Here is a 22983-nt window from a genome sequence, read left to right as displayed (position 1 = left end):
TTAGCTAGTAGATACTGAAGATTGCAGCGGCCTCCAGGAGATCCCTGCCCCCTCAAGATTCCTCCTCAGAGCCTCCAGGGTTAAAATAACTCAGCCAACAAACTGGCTTTGGATGTTTACCCTCAAGAATTGTGAGATTATAGCCTAGTTTGAGCTGTTTGTTATAGTAACTCTAGGGAATTAATATAACTGAAGAAAAATATGTTTTTTAATGTACTTAAAGTTCCTTCAGTGGTCAGATAAATTTTTCATTATTACCTTAGACTTAACATGGAGACATGGCAATAATTAGTGTTTTCAGATAGTTGCAGTTATACGTAGAATAGTATTTTGTTGTTGTTGTTGTTTTCAAGACAGGGTTTCTCTGTGGCTTTGAAAGCTGTGCTGGAACTTGCTCTCAGCTGGCCTCCAACTCACAGAGATCCGCCGGCCTCTGCCTCCTGAGTGCTGGGATTAAAGGCGTGTGCCACCAATACCTGGCTAGAATAGTATTCTACAAGCTTTTGATGACCTTCAGAAGACTCTTCCCACTTATATTTCAGTAGGAATATACGTTTGGTAATTTGCTGGTCTTTGTTTTTCTCCATTGGCAAGGAGAAACTTCGAGCTACTATGGCCATTAGAGATCAGGCTAAACATTATAATACCAACATGATTTGCAAACAATCCATCTAATTGTTATACTGGTAAATGCAAAATTCTCTTATTAATTAATATAACACACCTCTAAGAACTATTAAGAACTGCTGCCATATTTGTATGTTCTTCCTATATCAATATATAGCATTAAGATCTCCCTTTAGACACAGACTGTTGGCTTTACCTCTGCATTAACTTCCTCCAGTATTTCACAGAGACTCCAGGTGCAATGGACAGGGCTTTGTCCCACTACAAAATTGAGCAAGAATAGAAATACACACGTTTAGGTTGTATTGTATAATGCCAAGCAGACACTTTAGAGATTCATGCTAATAATAATTTTTAGAATTATTAGAATATCAGGAATATAACTGTAAACTATTTAATGCAGTCTAAAATGGATAAATACCAACATACCATAAAATAAAATACATTAAATTTTACTACTTCAGGGAAAATCCAACTACCATCTTTGAAGGATCAGTTAGTTTCTTTTGTTAAATAATTTCTTTGTTTCTATTGTATAATTTATTTTGTAAATATTATTTACTGTCATGGATTCCTTTAAAATCAAAACAATCTGTCATATTTTGTAACTTGGACAACACTTGAAGAATCTTATTGTTAAATCAAAACTGATTATTATTGTTACTTCAAAGTATGGGTTTGAGGTCTAATGAAAAATAGAAGAGAAAATATTTTTAAATATCACTGCAAAATAAAAATTTCATTTTAATTTAGGCATTCCGAAACACTGGGATTTATAGTGCAATTAAGGCTACAAGACTAGTAATTAACTAAAAATCTTAAGTTAAAATTTAAATAAATATTTATTTTTAATTATCTGTATACATTTTTGTTTGTGTGGATATGCATGATGTCATGTCTTAAAATGTCTATTAAATCATGCTAATTAAAAAGTTCCTTAGATATGCTTTTATTGAAAAAATATCTAGTATAGGGGGAATGGAAGAATAAAGTTGAAATGTAGAACTTTGAACTCACTAAGCTGTTTCAATAAAAAAATAAATCTTGTAAGTGCAAAGGCGAAATGCTTCCCTAATCCCATAGGATAGTGTTCACTGACATGGAAATTGCTCATAGAGTGGTGGAGACAAGTGCATATAAGCACACTCAGATTTCTGAAGAATTCAAGTAAAAATTCAGGAATCATTGAAGCCATCGGCGTGGACACAGCAGTACAACTATACAGCTTTTAAATAGTTTCCCAACTGAGAAAGTGGTGGAGTTAAGAGTTTAAAATCTTATGTACTCAAATATAGACAAACATCAGTGAATACTTGTACCAGTCTCCCAAAACTTATTTATTCATTTGTCACCCTGACTTTAAGGGCTCTGTTGAAAATGTAACATTTAATCAAATTGTCACTATGTGACAAATAAAAGAAAATTATTACTTTTAAATACTTTTAAGTGCTTTGATAATAATCAGGATTTTTTTATTATTTTTGGTCAATCTGCAATTTATTGTTTATAAGTAAATCAAAAGTTATAAAAAGGTGGGTTAAATTGCATTTTGCTATAGTTGAACTGTAAGGTAATTTTACTTATGTTATTTATATATTCCTTTTAGATTGATTTTATTTTTATTTATGGATATATGTACGTGCTTATCTATGTGACACCAGAAGAAGGTGTCAGATTCCCTGGAGCTGGAGGTACAGGTGCTTATGAGAGTGCTGGTAACTAAACTCTGGCCCTCTGCAAGAGCACCAAGCACTCCAAACCAGAGTCCCCTCCAGGTCCTAGACATGTGTTCTTAATACCATATTTGCTAATAAAAATGTTACTAACCTTGAGGTTCTTAAAAAGTAATAAAGTATTGTATCCATGCCACCCTCCCCTTTGTTTTGTTGTGGTAGATCTCCTGATCTAAAATATGTTTGGGGAAAAAAAGGTAAAAGACTAATGGACTTTCATGACCATGTAATCAGTATTCAGGCCCAAGAGTAGAATCTCCTTCATCTGTCTCCATATTCTGCTTCATTTGGTACCCACCTGTCAAAGAAAACCTGTGTTCTAAGCTTTTATTTGTACATATTCACTCTAAGCTTTTCTGAAAACAATGTGCTTGGTTGCTTTAGTTTTCTTCAGAAATTGTAATGGTCCCAATCACATCTTAAATGCACCCAGTGAGAAATTCCTCCTCTGGCCAGGGTGGAATCCAGTTGTGACAAGTGGAAGAAATTCTATTCTAAGCAGATCAGCCACCACAGATATATTAAAAAGGTCTTAACATTCTCACACATCAGCATGGAGAATAGCAGGAGGGCTTATTAAACCAAGCATAGATAGTTGAACTGCACTCCAAAATTTGTGCTTTTGTAGGTCTTGTGTGGGACCTGGGTGTGTTTAGCCAGACAAAGATGGCACTAAGGGAAAGTCAGAGCCCTGGATTGTTTAAAAAAAAAAAAAAAGTTGATTGGTTGCCTAGATTGAACCAGATGAGGTAACTGCATGAACTGTTTTGTGTTCACTAGGTAAAGCACCCAGGCACGTGATAGGCTGACCTTTAAAACCATTGGCTGGCTGTTTTCCCTGCTCTGTGGTTTTTTCCTTTAAAAGAAACTCGCTGTGTGGTAATAAATGAGTTCCTGCTTGACTAGACTCCTTGATGCATCTGATTGTCTCCGTGAGGCTGGGAACGGGCAAGCAGCGTACTTACTCTTCTTCTGGTCCAGCTCAACCTTCCATGGTTGGGCTAGGACCCCGGAAGGCATTTAACATGGGACTGATGTTACTACCCTGGAGACCTCACTTTGCTATTGCCCAAGGATATACACCTGATGTCTTGTTGGCAAAGAAATAATTATATATGGGAAAGTTAACTTCTATAAGGGATTAATTCTGTTCCTAATATATGGGGTGCTATGTTAGACTCATTACTTTTCCTTTAATAGCACATTACCTCTCCAAGCTCTACCATAAGTTCACAGTATCTCTGAATTTGTCCTAATCTCAGATGCAGTTCAGCAGCTTCCTTCAGTTTTTTCTCCTTAGTGGGTGCTCCAATACCACCACCGAATTTAGACACCTTGATTGTTGTTAGTTCTTGGGCCTCAGACTGAAAAGAAAATCATAAATAGATGAATGAGTATGAGAACAGATATTTTAAAAGCATGGACTATTGGAAATTAAAGGTTTAAAGTGGTATTTTTAATCCTGAATTTGAGCAAGCCCTTTGGAAGAGGTGTACCCCACTTTTCTTACTCTCTTCCACTGTGGGTTATCTAGAATTCCAGAGGCCAAAGGTAGTGAGACAAAACTGTTTAGACCTATAAAAAGGCTTTCCAATGAGGGGACAATTCCTGGTTCACCTCAGTTCCCATGTTGTAAACTTGTTTTTCTAGAATAGTTATCAAACATTTCATTTGTGACTTAAGGATTATTTTTATGAAGGTAGCCATCAATCTGATTCCCTGGAGGTATGGGTGTTTGTGAGATTGCTGGTAACCAAACTCTGGCCCTCTGCAAAAGCACCAAGCACTCCAACCACAGAGTCCCCTCCAGGCCCTAGCCTTTTGTTCTTAATACCATATTTCCTTGCTGTCTGAACCATTGATGTTCATTAAAAATATAGAGAGTGTTGCTTTTTTTTTAGCCCCCAGGGCAGATTTTGTTGTTGATGTATATTATCTCAGGCATAATGTAGCTAATAGTCACAAGAGTCCATAAGCTAAGCTATGACCACCTGAGGTAACAGATAAAACTTTTCATAGAGTCCCACCTCAACTTGAAGTCTCATGGAATGTAATCTATACCAACTACGTCCACCTTAGCCAATTCTCAAATAATTTGAATTTTATCATTGGTCTTACTATTTTATCTTCTCAGTGTTTATTTCAGTCTACCAACAATTATTTTTGCTTTAATAGCTAAAACTGGAAAATTTGGTTTGAGCATACCATACCTGTGTACGTGACTTACCGTTCTAAATTTAATCAGGTGTTTCAAATGCATCATTCCTTTGCTGTAGTTCTGAGGAAGCAAGCTATCATGTTGTCCGTTAATCACGGCAACCAAGTTCCACAAGTTGTCACTGCCCCCTGGAGGCTGCAAGTAGGTATGGAATAACCAAAGAGAAATCCTCACAGAAGAGAAATCCACAGTTATTTCAGCCCTTCAGGGGTATTATGTCATACAGTTCTCTGAATTGAAAAAATAACAGAAAACTAAACACTCATTCTCATTTGCTCTTCTGGTTTTAGATCTACTCTCTAGTATTGTACAGACCATGGTAAAATGAATGTACTGAGCTGGGGTGGTGAGTGCAAACAAGCTACAGTTTAAGGATTCGTGTGGTGATGTAATCTGTATAATGAGAAAATTTCCACTGAGAATTTCTGTATTACTTACTGATAAACATTCTGAAAACAACCTTAGCTTTTTCACTCGAGGGTTACACATGAGATTTTCTACTTCTTGTTTAATGTCCCTGGACACTTTCCCACACAGGAGAGGAGGACTGCCTTCTTTTACAGCATTGTCTGAGGAAAAAAACATGGTTCAGTAAGGAAATGCTTCTTAGAAAATATTATTTAAAGATAAAATCAAGTGCATGCACATATTCAATACCAGTGTTCCCGATAATTTCTTCCCAAGATCTGTCTGCCAGAATATTTATTTGTAAAGGGGTGATTAAAGGTATTAATGACCAGAGTCTCACTGTAGAATCGCGGGAGCAGGAAGCCATAGTGAAGGGACGACTTGGATGGCAAGTTAAACCTGATTGGGGGGAAAAAACACCCGTTTTAACAAAGATAGGCCTGGAAAAATGCTTTATTAAAAAATGTATGCATTCTTTTATTAAACTTTGACAGAATTGAAGCTATGAAGAAATGTAACTCAAAAGCTCTCTCTGAGCCAAACCTCTACTTGAATTTCATTAATACTAGAAGATAATGACTTGCTTAGTATATCCTATAAATACAGTTAGAAATGTATGATTATGAGAAAGCAAACTTTCACTTGGTTAAGCAGAAAGTACACTGTAATTCCCTTCGGGCTCATGATATCTATGTATTAACAGATGAATAAATGAAACTTCTAGTTTCAAAATGAAAAGCTGGAGACTTATAAGTTTTGATACCAGAAAAAGGATTATACATATATTTTATAAAAATATATTTTATAATATATATTATGTATATGGAATTTTATACATAAGTACGATAACATTCTATTCCTTCTACCTCCTACTCCATACTCCTCAGATTCAGATGTATACTTCTATAATTATTGTTGTTTTATGTGTACTTGTATGTGTTTATATACACACATAGCCTACTGATCCTATTAAGTGTTGCTCACATATACATGTGTTTAGGGCTGACCACTTGAGACTGATGACTATTGAATATTTACCCCTGGGAAAAAACTCATTTTCCCTCCCTCAGAAGTCACTGATTGCCCTTGGCCTTTCACCTAGGGCTAGAGCCACACACCCTCAGCTAGAAGGCTACTGAGGGAAGGCATATGGTTGTGAATGTATAGATTTTGTGTGTCTTCCCCTAGAACATATTTTTAACTCTTAATTTTCCTACGTACTCCCAGCAATGCTTAAGAATGACAGAAAACACAAATATAGATGAGTAATTTGCTTTCTATTCCAAGCTTAGTTGTATTAAAATTGTTATAGTCAAGAAAAAAAAACACTGCTAAAAATAGCCACAAATAAGGTAATGGATAGATTTTGTGTGACAACTTGACACACTCTAGACTCATCAGAGGAAGGAACCTCAGTTGAGGAAATGCTTAGATGAGATCCAGCTGTAAGGTATTTTCTCATTTAGTGATTAGTGGGGGAGGACCCAGCCCATGGTGGGTGGTGCCTTTCTGGGACTGCTGGTCCTGCATTCTAGAAAGAGGTAGGCTGAAAAAACCATGAGAAGCCAGTAAGAAGCCACCCTCCTGGGCCTCTGCATCAGCTTCTGCCTCTGGGATCTTGCCCTGTTTGAGTTCCTGTTCTGACTTCCTTCAGTGATGAACAGCAATGCAGAAGTGTAACCCAAATAAACCCTTTCCTCACCAACTTGCTTTTTGGTCATGGTGTTTCGTCACAGCAATAGAAACACTGAGACACAGATACGTTGTGTCTGTGCTGTTAATAATTTCATATTCTTTAATTTCCTCTGGAGTAAGAGGAGTGACAAAACCCAACCCAACACATATATGGGCACACCGAGTATGTACACAGAAACACAATTCCTGCAGAATGAACTCCACATGCTACTGAGCAGCATCTTCTGAATAATCTGGTCTTCTTTGTCTAGTTTTTGGTGATTCTAATAGTTTTATAAAAAAAAAGACATGTATTTTCTTCAATGTGAAATAATGTCATTTCAAAATGAAATGCTTCAACTTATAAATACTTCATTGTTCCAAAAATAAGCACCCCAATACTTATTACACCAAAATAACAAATACATGGAAAAAAATTTACCATACACATCTGCGCCATGATCGTACACAGTGTCTAGACAAACTCCTTCCCGAGTATCCCATACTTTGATAGTAGAGTCCCAGCTTCCAGATATTAGTAGGTATGGAATCTCAGTGTTCCACGTTAATCCCCTCACAGGGGCAGTGTGTCCATTGAGAATGTTGATGCAAGCATCCTGAGTGTAATCCCAGATTCGAACAGAGCTGAAAGACAATTTTATGTCTCCATCATAATTTCTCCCAAATATTAACATTGTCTTATTAGGACACTACACTTATTTCTTAACATACTTAAAAAGCATCGTACAGGGCTGGAAAGATGGCTGGAAGGTTAAAAACAATTGCTGCTCATTTAGGAGATACGGGTTCAATTCCTAACACCCACAGGGTGGCTCACAACCATCTGTAACCCTGGGTCCAGGTGATCTGGTGCCCTCTCCTAACCTCTTTGGGCACCAAACACACACAAGGTGCACAGACGCAAGCAAAGCACCTCTATGTGTAAAACCATAAAATTCCTAAAAAGCTTTTTATGTCCAAGATATGAGAATTTTCTCTTTAACATTGACATAAATGAATTTTTTAGAGTTATCTATTCCATCATAGTTTTTCCTACCCTTTACTGGTAATACGTTACTGATAGAAAATACAGTGTTTTGGAATTTTGAAAACTAATTTTGGTATTTTTATATTGTTTTTATTTGTATTTTGTTTTTATTTTTGTTTGGGGGGAGAGAAGGAGAGAGAGAAGGGACATAAAGTAGGAGCTGGGGGAGAGGAAGGAAAATGATCAAAATACATTACATAAAAAAATTTAAATCAAAAGGAGGAAAATAAAGTGCTTCAGAATTTATGTAAATATATAAGAAAGGATTTACTATGAACCCCTATAAAGACTGGCTAGGACACCCAGAACATTTTGCTTTGTTTAAATGTAAAAAATACATTAGAAATCTATAAATGTCATTTATGCTAATGGTGACTACTTCATGTAAACAAACAAGCTTTTAAATGTAAAAGATACATTAGAAATCTATAAATTCATCTATTCTAATGGTGACTACTACATGGGAATAAACAAGCTGTGTTTTGTAAAGACTTATAATGGACATTCAAGTGAAAATGTCACATTTTTAAGGTTACATCTTAGAAAAGTATAAGATGACACAATTTTCCTTGCAGAATAGAATTTAGATATTAAAGCCTTTGCTGAGAGACTGGAATAATCTCATCAATAAAAGTATATTCAGCTTCACACAATAATCAAACTAAAAGTCACATTTTAAATATTTCTCCTAGTTAACTGGAATGTAATCCAAAGAAGCAAAGAGCAAAAAATCCTCGGCTATACAATTTGAATCTGGAGGTATTATGCACTATGTCTTTAATTTGTGCAAAGTAAGATTATTTTTGATGTTTTTTCTTATCTGCAAATAGTGATTTTCAATTAATAATCTCAAAAGTAAAAGAAAAAATATACATAAGATTTCAGAATCTCTTGCCAATGGAGAAAAGTGTTAAATTCCTCTCATTTCTATTGTTTCTCTTTATGCTAAAGTTCATAGTTTTTCATTCCAATTTTGATGAGAGTACAAATGTTTTCTACATTAAACATAAAACTGTTATAAAATATCTCATTTTATAAGGATTTATTTTAGATCTTTCATTTTACAATTATTTTCTATGAATATTCTTGATAATAAACCAGAATCCAGCATCCACATTGAGCAAAATATACAAGAAAATTAAAATCAGGAATACAGTGGCAAGTATAGATAGGATGAGATTTAACTTACTTTTTAGAACTTACTTTGTCTCCTTTTTAGTTGTCTATGTGTTAAGTACTTATTTTATCTCTCCTTAAATAACATATGTGTGTGTTTGTGTTAATATAACATGTATTTCTGGGGAACTGCAAGCTTATGATTAAATTACAAGAAAATTAGAATTCATAAATACATACCCATCATCAGAACCACTGCAGAGAATGCCTTCCCTCAGAGGAGACCACTTAACATGGAAGACTCTGGCTGTGTGCCCAGTGAACACTTTCAGTGGCTGGTTAGAGCTAGTGGCTACATAGAAGACCCGGACATTTTTGTCTTCACAGCCAGTGGCTATCATGTCTCTGAAATGCCACCCATGGAATATTAAAATATGACAATTAAAAATTAATTACTACTAGCAATTTTTAAAATAGGTCACAATTCTAATTACTAAGGATGTTATTCTTACTTCATATAAACCTGCAGTAGCTATTCATCTGTTGAAACTGAATAATTCTTTCTCAGTGTTCCATTTTATTTGGTTGGTTTTGGGCGTCATTTATTATAGATCCTAAATTGACGTTCAACATTTCAGGCTTAAAATGTCTTATGTTTCTCAAACAGTACATTTTTCAACTATTTTGTCTGAAGAAGGGCCCCACATGATGAGTGAGGAAGTTTGTTTACTTGCTGGTCACCCAATTATTATGATACACCATGGACCTTTATTGAATTTTTTTCTTTCTGTGGAATGGGAACAAAGAGCAAAGACTTCTTTGGAAGGAAACCAGAAAGCTTACTACTGCAGACAAGGACTGTTGCAATAAGTCACCTTCACCTTTCCATTCCTCTTTGGTGGCTTTTCCATTCAGTTTAACGTGTATTAGAAGCAAATAAGAATCCCATGGAAATACAACACAATCTTTTAATGTGTTCATTCCCACAATTATAAGAACACAATTCTACTTAAACCTTATGATCAAAACTGAGCCTGGGAAGGAACTATGGCTACTAAGCAATACTGAAGAAATCCTGAACCCGCCAGACACAAGTCTATTTAAGGGGCAACTACACTGACCAACATTAAAGCAGTCTCTTCCTTCTAGAGAGAAGAGGGAACTTAGACACTTTGAATTGTATTAGATAAGAATTGTAGTGATATATTGTTTATGATTTATTAACACCACTGGAGATCAAAATAGCAAAGTAGCCATACTAGTTAGCCACACCTTTAATCCCAGGACCCAGGATTAAAAGGTAAATGGATCTCTGTTAGTTCAAGGCCACACTGACCACATGAAATTGATCCAGTCCTAAAAGAAACAGCTCACTCAAAGGTGAACAAGGTGAACTCAGCACCTGAGATCACACACATTTAATCCCAACATTAGGGAGGTATATAAGACAGGAGCAGGGTCTCAGAGCTTGCCTTCAGTCTGAGAGTTAGTCTCTGGAAAGCATAGCAGTCTGAGTAAATCTGAGGAGCAGTGAAGTCAGGAGCAGTTTGAGGATCATCCCTATTGTCTCAGCTGAGGTAGAGGTAAGAGCTAGTGGCTGGCTGCTTTGCTTTTCTGATCTTCAGCTTGAAGTTTGAGTCCCAATATTTATAGTTGTGTCTTTTATTTATGGTGTTACAAAAAATATTCTGCTGAACACAACATAAGACAGCCAATAATCTCACAGAGTTTACCCTGGTAGGCATGTCCAACACTCATCCCATGGCCACAAGTGACTTAGGAGAACTATGAATGTGGCCTGATACAAACTCCTAACATTACTCAAAACATTGTGAGAATTGGTTTTGCAACTCTTCCTCTTTTTTTTTTATTTTGTAATTTGATGGAACAGTTCTTGAATGTGAACTTTGTAGGTGACCTGACAATGTGGTTTTTCAATATCTAATGGTTGAACAAAATGGTGACAGTTAATCTTGGTTGTCAACCTGACACACTTTAAAAAGAAGGAACCTCAGTGGAAAACTGCCCCCATCAAACTGTCCTAAAGATCATTTTCTTTATTGTTAATTGGTACAAGAGGGCCCAGTTCACTGTGGGAGAGAAATAGTCATAATGTGCCAACTACACAATTAATAGTTCAAACTGTCAAATGCACTGATGTGTATTTTAGGAGAAACTTGTTAGGAGTTTGAAGTCATGAAAAAGTTTTCTATACAATATTAGCAGGATGTGGTATTAGGAGGGGCAGTGCCTGGGAGACAGAAGAAGAGTGAGTGGAGAATATTAAAAAATATATTGTATATATGCATAAAAATTTCAAAGAATAAATAAAAATTAAAATTTAAAACATAGTTTTTGTACTGAGAGCCAGGTAGATATTATCTAAGTCCAACCTTAGGTGAGTATGGCAAGGAACAAAATGTAAAATAAAGAGGGGGACAACATGAGTGAAATTTTGAAGTTAAAAAAATTAACTAAACAGTTCAGGAAACTGGCACTCAGTGTGCTTGGATGCCTTGGAGAAACAAGGGCAAGGCTCATGTCAGGCTCAAAGAATGGCCTATTTCTCCCCCTAAAACGGCAGGCCCGCTGACATGGTTCAAAATTCAGTCTAGGCTCAGCTTAAACTGGACTATAGATGGATTTCTTGCCATTAGATAAGATCTGGCATTCTTTACTAATTCATAAAAGGTTCCCTCTCATCCTTCCATTGCCTCTAGCAGTTACCTGTGTCTCCTATCAGCTTATCAAAGCCCATGTTGGTCTCCAGGCTTCTTCAGCTCCTATGCAAATGTAGTTTTTACATATCTCAAAGCCACCACTAGCCCACCCCACCTCCTCCTCTATCCAAAACTCCTAGGCTGCTCTAGTTCTCTGGCTTCCCTCCTCCTAGCTACTCATCCTCCTTATAACCACATGATTTATCCCCTCTTCGCTACCCCCCTCCTTTCTCTCTCTCTCTCTCTCTCTCTCTCTCTCTCTCTCTCTCCACCTCCCTCCCTTCAACAATACCCACCCCCACCCCCCCAATCATGGAGTGACCATCTGGGTGGTTTCTTTACTGTTTCTCTATTACAGTTCACTTGGTAGGCACAGACAGAAATCAGATAAAACAGAGTTAATCTGTAGCGCTTGGTATGGACCAATCTAGAAAGTATTGTATTAAGCCAGGTAACACCGACTCTCTCAGATTCAGATTCAGGCTTAAATGTCTGTATGAGTATAAGTTGGAGTGAATGTAGACATATGCTATGAATCTGGTAGACCTTGACAGGAGGGAAGATGAGTTGAAGAGCCAATAGGACAAATGCAATAGGAGAGCAGAAAAGAGGCTTTGGGGAGGGGTGAAAAGAAACAGGGGTTTCAAGAATATGGGGGAGAAAATAGGAAGAGAGAACAGAAACACGTTTTGCCTGACAATGCAGTATCAAAACCTAATACTGTATGTGCTAATAAAAATTAAAATATTCATAAAAAATTAACACGTCTCTCCTAAGAAGAGACTTTGAGGGTCTTGTGGATTCTTTTTACTTTCTAAAGAACAACTAGAAGACTGACCTTTCGTCTATTACTATAAAGTTTCTGTCTCCAGGACTACAACACTGGTTGTCTTCCTAGATACAATTATTTTTTTTTAATGCTTAAAAAGGTCTTCCAAGATTTAATGAATTTTTTTTTTTAATGCTTGAAGAGAGAGCTTGCATTTTTATCCTACGGTCAATGAGACAGTATTCAGGGATTTCCCCAGAAGAATTGTGTGTGCAGATCTGTGGTTTCTTTATGTTCCTTGTCCTGTGAGGAGAAGCTCTAGGGGCTCACATATGCTGGGCAAGCATTCTGCCTCTGAGATGGATCCCAGGTACTCAGACCTGTGTTTAAAATGTTCCACCTGATCACAATGTAACAAACGTGACTGTTGCTGTATATTCAATCACACTGTGAACCCTGAGTTCGCATTTTTGTGTTAACTAAATAAAATGAACCTTGTGTCAGGAGGCCTAGTTAGCAACTAGTTGACAGAAAGTAATCATAGAGAGTCAGAGGGCATTTGGAAGATGATAGAGATGCACAGGAAGTAGTAGGGAGGGACTTTGAGTGGTGTGGGTTTTTTTGTTTGTTTGTTTTGTTTTGGTGGAGGGGAATGGTGGTCTCTTTCAGGGAAGATAGCATAGAGAGAATGTTGGCTAGTTGCTACTTAACCTCTCTGAGCTAGCAGGTTTTCACCCCAGTTTCTGATTCCTGAGTCTTATTGATAAATAGAATGAGAGCGATTTAATTAAAAGCTATATTTGGTGGCAGCCATGGAGCTGGTACATGATGGGAACAAATTCCTGCCAGGCTGCAGCCAGAAAAGCAGGCCAGTAACTGCAGAGCTGAAATAGCAGTAGATCAAAGCGCAGCCTCTGTGTTGATGGAAAAAAACAGGTGACTGAAGAACAGGCAAACATAATAAAATGTCTAACTTCTGAAAGGACTTTGAAGGAATCCAAAACCAACCACATAAATACCTAAACTGCATATCTGGAAGGGCCGTGTTGGAATGAAGATATATGGATATTCAAACAGAGAATAGTAGCCTCAGGTCACGAGGAATTGTCAGGCTGTATTGGGCAATAGTCCCCAGCCATAAAATACTGTTTAGCCTTTGGAGATGCCTTGATAGAGGGAGACAGTACAGGTTTGGAGAGAGGTCTGGCACAAAGAAAATGTTAGGGTATCCATAGGGATGACCCCAACTAAGAAGACAGGCAGTGGTGGAGAGGATACCATTGATGCCCTTCCCCTATAATGAGATTGATGTCTACTTTGGTTACCATTCCTAGAGCCTTCATCCAGTAGTCGTTCAAAGCAGAAACAGGCACCCACAGCTAAGTACTGAACCATACTCCTGGAATTAAGTTGTGGAGAGGGAGTAGGGATGAGCAAAGGAGCCAAGATGGTGCTGCAGAAACCTGCAGAAACAGTTGACCTGACCTAATGAGAGCATGGAGACCCTAGTCATAAAGCTGGAGAAACAGCATTGGACCGATCCAAGTCCTCTGAATGTGGGTTCAAGCTAGGAGGGCAAGACAGTGAATGGGACCTCTATCCGTGGAGCCAGTCTTTAACCCTAGAGCACAAATGGACTTTGGGAGCCCATTCCCTATGGAGGGTTACTATTGTAGGCCAGATACAGCAAGGAGGGCCTAGGCCCTCCCCCAAATGATAATGACAGTCTTTGAAGGTCCCTTGTGGAGGGCCTCACTATCCATAGGGAGGAGTTGGGGGATGGGGTGGGAGGGTTGGTGGGGAACATGGGAGGATGGGAGGTTGAGGGAATGGGAGGGATGGATATGTAAATATGAGTAGTAATTAAAGAATTAAAAACAAAACCAAAAAATCTGCTTTGCCCCAACCTTATACTTCCCGGTAGAGTGTGTGTGTGTGTGTGTGTGTGTGTGTGTGTGTGTGTGTGTGTGTGTGAGAGAGAGAGAGAGAGAGAGAGAGAGAGAGAGAGAGAGAGAAGAGAGAGACAGAGAGAGACAGAGAGAGACAGAGAGAGACAGAGACACAGAGATAGAGACACAGACACACACACACACACACAGAGAGAGAGAGAGAGAGAGAGAGAGAGAGAGAGAGAGAGAGAGAGACCTCAGCCCTTCTAAATGTGATTCAACTTCATCCCATGGGTCGGGGCCCCTTGCAATTTCAATATAGCAGTCTCAGCCCATTGAGATTGAGATTGATTCTGTTTCTCGGCTTCATGTTTCCTACAAGTATAACCAGCATTGTGAAATGATAGAGAATGGAAAGAAAAAAATCCAACACCATAGCCTCCTCATGGCAGTTTTTCTTGTCAGTGACTGTTAGTCTTCAGGACAAGAAATGATGGGGGACAGCTGGCCTGGTCATCAGCTAATTTTGCATATAGTTATATACAAATAAATTCTGTTATCAACTGGGGCATACCTATGGAAGAAACACAGATCCATTATTTTGTACTGTATGTTATTTGATTCAGGAAGTATGTTTTTAATATTTATTTATGCTTTCCATTTTTAGTACAGCATAAGAGAATTCATGTTGTTTTTGACAATATCTAAAGAAAGCTTCCTTTTAAAACATATATTTATACCCCATCAAAAGAAGCTTTTAAGCAAAATTATTTGAAATGCAGTCAGTTGGAGGTCCACTTTTTGTGGAATTTTACTTGTGTTGAATTTTAAATGGGAGCTGATTTTTTACAGGATAAGTAGTTCTCATGTAAGCCTGTCTTTCAAATCCACCCACTGAAGTTCTACATCTCAGGAAATTATGCAATGCAGAGACTGCCGCTCAATCTGGGGAAAGGTAGAAAGCTAATGCAGAACTGCATAGATGCCTGCAAGAACCACATTTCTGTCCTGGAGTGACACACCAAATAGGCACACTTCTGATTTTTATTGGTTTATTAGCAGTGTACTTTTTTTTCAGTGTTTTAGAAAATTATTTTGAGGGTGGTAAATCAGTATTCTTAAGTCATATAAGAAAGCATCGTGATGGCACACTACTTTAATCCCAGCACTCAGCAGGCAAAGATAGGCAGATCTCTGTAAGTTTTCAAGGCCAGCCTGGTCTACAGAGCAAGTTCCAGGACAGGCTCCAAAGCTACAGAGAAACCCTGTTTTGAAAAACCAAAAAGAAGAAGAAGGAGGAGAAGGAGGAGAAGGAGGAGGAGGGAGGAGGAGGAGGAGGAGGAGGAGGAGGAGGAGAAGAAGAAGAAGAAGAAGAAGAAGAAGAAGAAGAAGAAGAAGAAGAAGAAGAAGAAGAAGAAGAAGAAGAAGAAGAAGGCGGGGAGAAAGAAGGAAGGAAGGAAGGAAGGAAGGAAGGAAGGAAGGAAGGAAGGAAGGAAGGAAGGAAAGAAAGAAAACATCGTGGACTACAAACAGCCAAAACAACAAACCAGACGTTCCAAAGCTCCTTGTTTGCTAGATAAAATGAGTAATAGCCATGGAAAATAGGTATTCTATGAGAGTAGTTTCAAAGTTTCTTTTTTTCAATCTCTGAAATATAATTATTATTTAGGAAAAGAGGACTTACTTGTTGTTTTGACTCCAATCACAACCGAACACTGCAGCTGGGTGTTTGTACTTGTGTAGCAGTTTACCATCAGTTGTTCGAATAATACTAAAATTAGGTAAACAAAGTCATAATCGCAAGTTTCAAAGGTCAGTATTCTAGGATAAAAGCCATATCTGAAAATTGCAAAGAACACTTAAGGAAGAAGAGGTACCAGGTGTGGTGGCACAGGCCTTTAATCCCACCACTCAGGAGACAGAGGCATGTAGTTGTCTATGAGTTCAAGGCCAGCCTGGTCTACATAAAAAGTTCCAGGTTATACAGAAAGACCCTGAAAGATACACACACACACACACACCCTTGAGAGAAACTATACATGAAAGATGATACCAATTACAAGTCTACTTCACATAATTATTAATTACCATAATCCATTTAGATCAAATTAGAGGTGATACTGACTCAAAAGCTATTTTGTTGGAAAGGTTTCTTAAGTATAGAAAAATATAATTTCATGTACTGTCAGATGTGATATAACACATAGATTACATTTTCAGCTTGAAATTTAAGTGCTTAAAATTTATTTTTGCTTGCTCATTCACAAAGTTCATTCAATGGACTATTTCACCAAGATTAAAAATTATATTACAGTATTTTCCCTGGTGTATATTCAGATGTGCAACTTAAATTCAGAGATCCTTACTGCAGGATCCTGTGATCAAATTTTAAAGGATACTTTCCTACACTAAGGATCTCTGAATTTAAGTCGCATTACTAAATAACCTATTTTATTATTGCCACAATGCAAGTGCCATTGATTCCCTTGGAAATACAAGAAGCTGTTCCAGATCTCCATGGAAGATGCTTTTGAATTACATTTGGCCTGTCAAAACTTACTAGGAATGCCTGCACATTGGGGATGACTGATGCTGACAAATAAAGCTAAATGATATCCTGAAGATGAATGGTGAAGTAATTTATTGTAATGGATTATTTAATTTTAAAACTCTCAAGCATGTCTTTTAGCAATTAGTATATGCCAATTATCAAATCACTCTTTAAGGAGGAAAGTCACTAATGGTGACTTGTGAAATATGCTTTTGTTTAACCTTGGTTTTTTTTTTTTCCATTGTGATTTTCTAAATGACTATGAAAAAATAGCCTTTGTACAGCAAAGTCTAATTAAGACAAGTTTCCCCACCCTCAACAAGCAACACTCAATGATAACTTCACTTCATTCCTAACACAAAGTAGCATTAACCTAAAACAAGGTAGTTATCTATGTATGAGTTTTTACTTGGAAATTCACTTTTTCCTGGGACTAATCAGGATTAAGAACACATGTACATTGGAAGCACAGTGAAATTAGCTCCACAGGAAGGCCTTTTCAGCTCATTGTCATATTCCTATTTTCAAAAGCTTTCATCCTTTAATACATATCTGTGAATCTTATATTTTTCTGGGAAGTTGAGTACCCATACGGCAGTTCATTCTTCCAGTTTAGTGTTTTCATTTAGAAGGCAATATCTATGCCTGGCATGGCGGCATACACTTGTAATCCCAAACTTGGAAGGTGGAGACAAAGGGATCAGCAGTTCAAAAGTCATCCTCAGCTACTTAGGGAGCTGAAGGCTAGCCTAAGCCTTAAGAGACCCTGTCTCAAGATAAACAAACAAACTCTATATTTGATTCATTTTGTATTTTGAAATGCTTTTGCCTTGCATTGTTCTTTATAATGATATATCACACCAATATAGCATGTGCCTAGGTGGGGATCTAAATAAAATTTATAATGGTACATTGTACAAACAAAATATACAAATGAGATGAGCAAAGGCGTCCTTTCTAGATGGATGAACTTCTTACTATCAGGTACAGTACTTACCAAAAGCCATCGCCACTGCAGGTTGCTATTCGCTTAGAATCTCTATGACTCCAGGCAATGTAGAATATTCCATTTTTCCCATGCTTAAAAAATATAAAGCAATTTTCAGTAAAAATTAAATTTCCCTTTTTAAAAATTTTAATTATTTCTAGGAATTATCTTTATTAGTAACTTATTCTAGGTGATACATAAATATGAATGTCAGTGGCAGAAATCTGAGTATGTATATACTCATACATAAAGTTTTTATTTGAATGTGTGTATGATGTGTGTATGTCCATGTATGTGTATGTGTGTGAAAAACGGGTACACCTGCCATGACATGCATGTGGAGTTTAGAGGACGATCCTATTATCAGTCCTTGCTTTGCACATTTTTTGATACAAAGTTTCTTTTTGATGATCACAGCTGCATATATCAGATTAGCTGACGCTGAAATCTTCAGGAATTCTCCTATACTGTTTTCCACAAACTGCCTTGCACAAACACAAGGATTAAAGCACATACACTACTGCACCAGAGGTTTAGGTAGGTTCTGAGGATTCAAACAGTCAAGTTCTCCACTTTTGTTGCGAGTCCTTTGACTTCTTCCCAGTGTTAGGTTCAAAGTGGGTCCCAAACAGCAGTACTGCTGACAATGTCCTGAATGACAGTGTAGGCTCAGCACAGGGTGGACTCTGACTGGTCAAACAGGATTGCTACTTAAATTCAGCATTCCTGGGAATCTTGTAAAGTGGGTTTCTGCTTACCAGGGGAAGCCATTACTTCCCTTATCCAACTTGGCAGATAACTACCTCAATAATGGGAACTCCAGTTCCCTATTAACTCAAAGAAGTTCGCAACAGATCAAAGTCCCACAACCAGCTCCCAGGCTGTTCAGTCCCACTCCCATTGCTCTAGCTCCTAGGCTGTTCCAGTGTACAGGTCCCCCACCTCAACACACACACAACCTGTCTTTTAAAATGGGTAAGGCTCTCCCTGCTTTCTTGATACCCTCTCTGTCTTCTGAAAGACAGCCTGACAGTTTGAATTCCCCAATAAACCTTTCTTTCTATTCATGCAGGTGTCTAGTTTCATGGTTTCACCAGGCCCTCTCTTATACTCAGTTCCCCAATGACCTTTCTTTCCATTCATGGAGGAGTCTAGTTCGGTTGTTCCATCAGGCCCTCACAATCAGCACCTGAATATGTATTTTAAAAATATATAAAGGAGTGTCCACTCTTACAAACAGATTTGGTAAGCATAAATTATGCTCTAGTTTTTGTTGGACACAAGAGTCAACTGGACCAGGTGCTCTCAAACTAGTTATATGTAAATACAGTCAAATTGAGTTAAAGGTGGCTTATCTCTTAGCTCTGGCCATCCATAGATTTAGATTCACTTGTCTGTCCCTGTGAAGGCCAGTATACAGTTGCTGATATTCACTTTCTGGCATTCAAACACAGGCTACCACAGGTATAATGTCAGTAAGTTTTTCACTCACATTGCTCTCCTTTCAAAGGTTGGTTTTCATTAAGATAATTGGAGAATTTCTAGGACTGGGACAGACCTAAGAGGTGCAGTTATATGTCATGTGAGGACAACTTTTAAAGCACAGGGAGTCTATTAAACTGGGGAATGTCTTTCATCAACTCTGTGATGAGGAAATAAACATTGTAAGTAACTCATTCCCAGATTTTAATCAAACTTTCTCTGTTTTATGAATTTCTTAAATCACAGCTGTTATCAAGGTAAATCCAAAAGAATTTATAAAGACCATTTTAAGGTTGATTTATAAGAACATACCCTCAAATTGTTAAGACAGTTTTCAGTGGTTTTTATTATGTTGAAGAACCACAGAAGGTAAATTTATACAATTGAGTTAAAAAACTGGACTAGTCCCTCTATATTTGAAAAGCACACCTGCACTTTTTAAGAATAAGAGGTCCTTTGCACCTGGGATGACCAGGGTACTGCCTGAGTGTATTCTACCAGGTGACAGGGGCTGGCTAGCATAAAGCCTGAATCCTTACAAGCATTCCACTTGACTGCAGTAAACTAATCTTACCTCATTAAATCGCTGTATCATTTTGCCCTTTTGAACATCCCAAATAAAAGCACCATTTCTGGAAGTCGCACCAGCAATGCAATTTAAGTCACCTTAGGACACAATTGGTTGGAGATTACACATTTAATATTTTCTACAAATTTGATTTTCTTTTAAAAAATGTAATTTTTAAAAGGGAAGACGAACTTCATTTAAAAATTATTTGATACTTTGTGTGGGGAGGGGAATGAGCATGTTTTGGAACTTAGTAGAGGAAGATTTGTAGGAATTGCTTCTCCCAATCTACAGTGCATGTACCAGCAGGTCACTGCGCTTGGCTCATATAATATTTATAATGAAAAATTTCAAAAGTATAATTATATGATTATTATTAATGAATCACTATGAAGGAGAACCATGATATGAATATATTAGCTATATAATTTCCATAGTTACATGGCCAATTTATTTAGTCTATAGTTCCTACTAAATTTTTTTGAACAAATCTCTGATAACATTTGGAGATCATAAATAATTCAGCATAGCTTTTGAAAAGACAGAGATGGTTGTATTATCAAACCAAGTACTATAGGCATAATCCCTGAAGTTATCAATAGCTCCTAAGTATTGTATGAATGTATTACTATTCATATTTCCTGACAATCTAGTAACATTTTAATGGTTAGGAAAATATTTTTGTAAGGTGATCAAATAAAAAAATTTCACTTGAAAACACAAACAATACTTCATTTTTAAAAAATGAAAAAAAATACATAAAAATGAAACCACTGTTAGGGAGTTTTTATTTTCACAAATTGGAATCACATGAAAATTTTTGGGGAAAAGTTTTTGTCATGCAAAATCCATTCATCTTTAAAGGCATAGCTCTACAAATACAACTAAAATAAGATAATATTCAGATCATCTCAATTTACTGTAGTTTTTCTATGTGACTGTTATCAAAACAGTCCAGGAATCAAAGTTCTTGTGCAGGTGATCTATGCTAAAGCCTTATATCCCATAGAAGCTGAACTGACAAAATGTGGCTATTAACTTGCCTCTTACAGCCATTTGGAACAAGATTAAATCTGGGTGAAGGAGATAAATTTGAATAAAATTTAGGACAGTCGCTTGATTTCAATAAAAAGGAAGTCTTACCTGGAGCCCACGAAAGAGCAAAGATGACACCTTCATTACCTGGAGAGGTGTACAACGCTGTTAAGGTGTTTATATCCCAGACTTTTATAGTGCCATCAAATGAAGCTGTTGCTAAAAGATTTGGATCATCAGGCTTGAACTTGCAGTCAAATATAGTTTCCACGTGGCCCTAGAATTCATTAAATTTTTAAAGAAAATCATATTCTGGAGGAAGCCTTTATTAATAAAACATAATACATAATAAAATTCATACATGTTCATTGAAAAGAACATACACAAGTTGATAATTTCTATTACTTATACTTTTTTTAAAAAGTTTTTCCTGCTGTTGTGCTTTCAAACTTCAGCTTTGGAAACCTAGAAACTCATATAGCGAAATCAAATAATTTCTTGTTTTCTTTGTGCCAAAAGGAACTGGTACATGTGCGAGAGAAAATTAGAGAATTTTCCTTAATTTTAAAGTCTTGTTTTGAAGGTTTTGATGCCCAGTGTTGCAGCAACCAGAAGCAGGCCTCCCTAATGCTAAGTGATGCCCTGAGAGTCCGGCCTCATCAACAGATCAACCTGTCCATATTTTTCAGAAGTGGCAGACATTTTCACAGGTAAGGCCTCATGAACAGGTATAGATCTTGGGGGCCCTGTTTTAAAAGGGTATATCTCTGCAGTTCCCCCACTTATCTCTGCTTCTTGGCTTCCAAGAGAAGAGGACACTCCAATCATTTTTCTTCCAATAATGTACTGCTGTCCTCTCTGCTTCTTTCTCATCTGTGAAGCTAGGAACTAAACTGGGTCTCAAACATAAAACAAACCCAGTACCAACGATCCACATCCCCAGCATTTTGCTGTTGTTATTACTGTGTTATTTTCTTAAATGTTTCAACAACGAAAACATCATAGTATTATTACCTACCAAATAATGTTTAGCAATATTAATACACAAATGTATATAAGTATTACAAATTTATACAAAATAAGCATTGTACCTAATAGAAGGAATAAAAGGAGGGCATACCAATTCCCTAAGAAAATCCCACTTCTTGGCTCCCATGTCATAAAGCCCAACTCCACCATCCAAGAAACAGCACACAACGTGACCAGGAGGAAGAGAAAACGCTTGATTCTGTGTCAAATTCGGGGGTGGAACAGCTTCACTTGTTGAAGATGTGTAATGATTTTTGTTTGGAGACTGGGCTGAAACTAAAACATGAAAGAAAATAGCAATCACTTCTCTCTAGAATAAAATCACAGGACTAACTTATACTTCAATTTTTGTTTTGTTCTAAATTCATAATCTATATCAGTGAGCACAATTTCTACTTCCTCAGAATCACCAAAAGTGTGGAAATATGAGCATAAAACTTGATTATGTTATAGAAGTGTGTATACAAGTACAGATAAACCAGTATGGCGGAAGATTAGTCAGGAATCTTAGTCTTTTAAGAATGTGTAGCTTGTTATCTCCATAAATGAAAATATGATATTGTGACTTTTAAAAACAATCTCCTTTCAAAACACTGCCATAAGAGGCTGGAAGAGACAGCTCAGCAGGTAAGAGCTTGCTGTACAATTATGACAAATAGAGTTAGAATTCAAGAACCTGTGTAACAAATCTGGTTGTCCCACAAATATCTGAAGGTCTGTCTCCAGTGGATCCAATGCCCTCTGCTTCCTCCACACACAGAGGTACACACATGTGCACATATACTCCACAATTACAGAGAGAAACACACAGGCACACACACAAAATAAAGTAAGCAGTACAAAAGCTTCATATCCAACCACACACATAGGTGATGTTTTTCTGTCAATGTGAATAACTTTATGAATTAATTTTCAAGCCAGTGAGAATTGCTTCTGTTACTTGATGCCATTGTAAATTATTAGCACAACCTACTATTAATTATGCATTAAAATATGCATAAATACCTCTTAGTATTTTATTTTCTGTTTAAAATATAAGAAAGTCCTTGTTGCATTCATTAAAGATGTTGATAATTTCTTTGAGCCTGAAAGTGACAGGGAGTCCAAAATAGAATGATAATAATAAAA

The 22983-nt window shown here is 37.0% G+C and overlaps 1 protein-coding gene across 7 annotated transcripts in view; it reads right to left on the bottom strand.

Moving 5' to 3' along the window:
- Wdr17 (WD repeat domain 17) overlaps window positions 1–22983 on the bottom strand; it is a 68810-nt gene that overhangs the window by 27449 nt on the left and 18378 nt on the right. For 5 of the 7 annotated variants that reach the window (XM_035452822.1, XM_035452823.1, XM_035452824.1 and 2 more), the window contains 12 exons: window positions 21947–22131; window positions 20935–21103; window positions 19798–19889; window positions 17751–17833; window positions 15887–15973; window positions 9065–9229; window positions 7103–7305; window positions 5236–5385; window positions 5017–5147; window positions 4588–4713; window positions 3569–3724; window positions 824–888 (listed from right to left, as the gene is read on the bottom strand). In XM_035452822.1, coding sequence (XP_035308713.1) covers window positions 824–888; window positions 3569–3724; window positions 4588–4713; window positions 5017–5147; window positions 5236–5385; window positions 7103–7305; window positions 9065–9229; window positions 15887–15973; window positions 17751–17833; window positions 19798–19889; window positions 20935–21103; window positions 21947–22131 — 1612 coding nt within the window. The remainder of the gene's footprint in view (window positions 1–823; window positions 889–3568; window positions 3725–4587; window positions 4714–5016; window positions 5148–5235; window positions 5386–7102; window positions 7306–9064; window positions 9230–15886; window positions 15974–17750; window positions 17834–19797; window positions 19890–20934; window positions 21104–21946; window positions 22132–22983) is intronic. The other 2 variants (XM_035452826.1, XM_035452827.1) reach the window with 1 other exon arrangement.

Source organism: Cricetulus griseus (assembly GCF_003668045.3).
Source record: "Cricetulus griseus strain 17A/GY chromosome 1 unlocalized genomic scaffold, alternate assembly CriGri-PICRH-1.0 chr1_1, whole genome shotgun sequence".
Lineage (NCBI taxonomy): Eukaryota > Metazoa > Chordata > Mammalia > Rodentia > Cricetidae > Cricetulus > Cricetulus griseus.
Note: the sequence above shows the minus strand (reverse complement) of the source record. Positions and strands in the feature narration are given on the sequence as shown.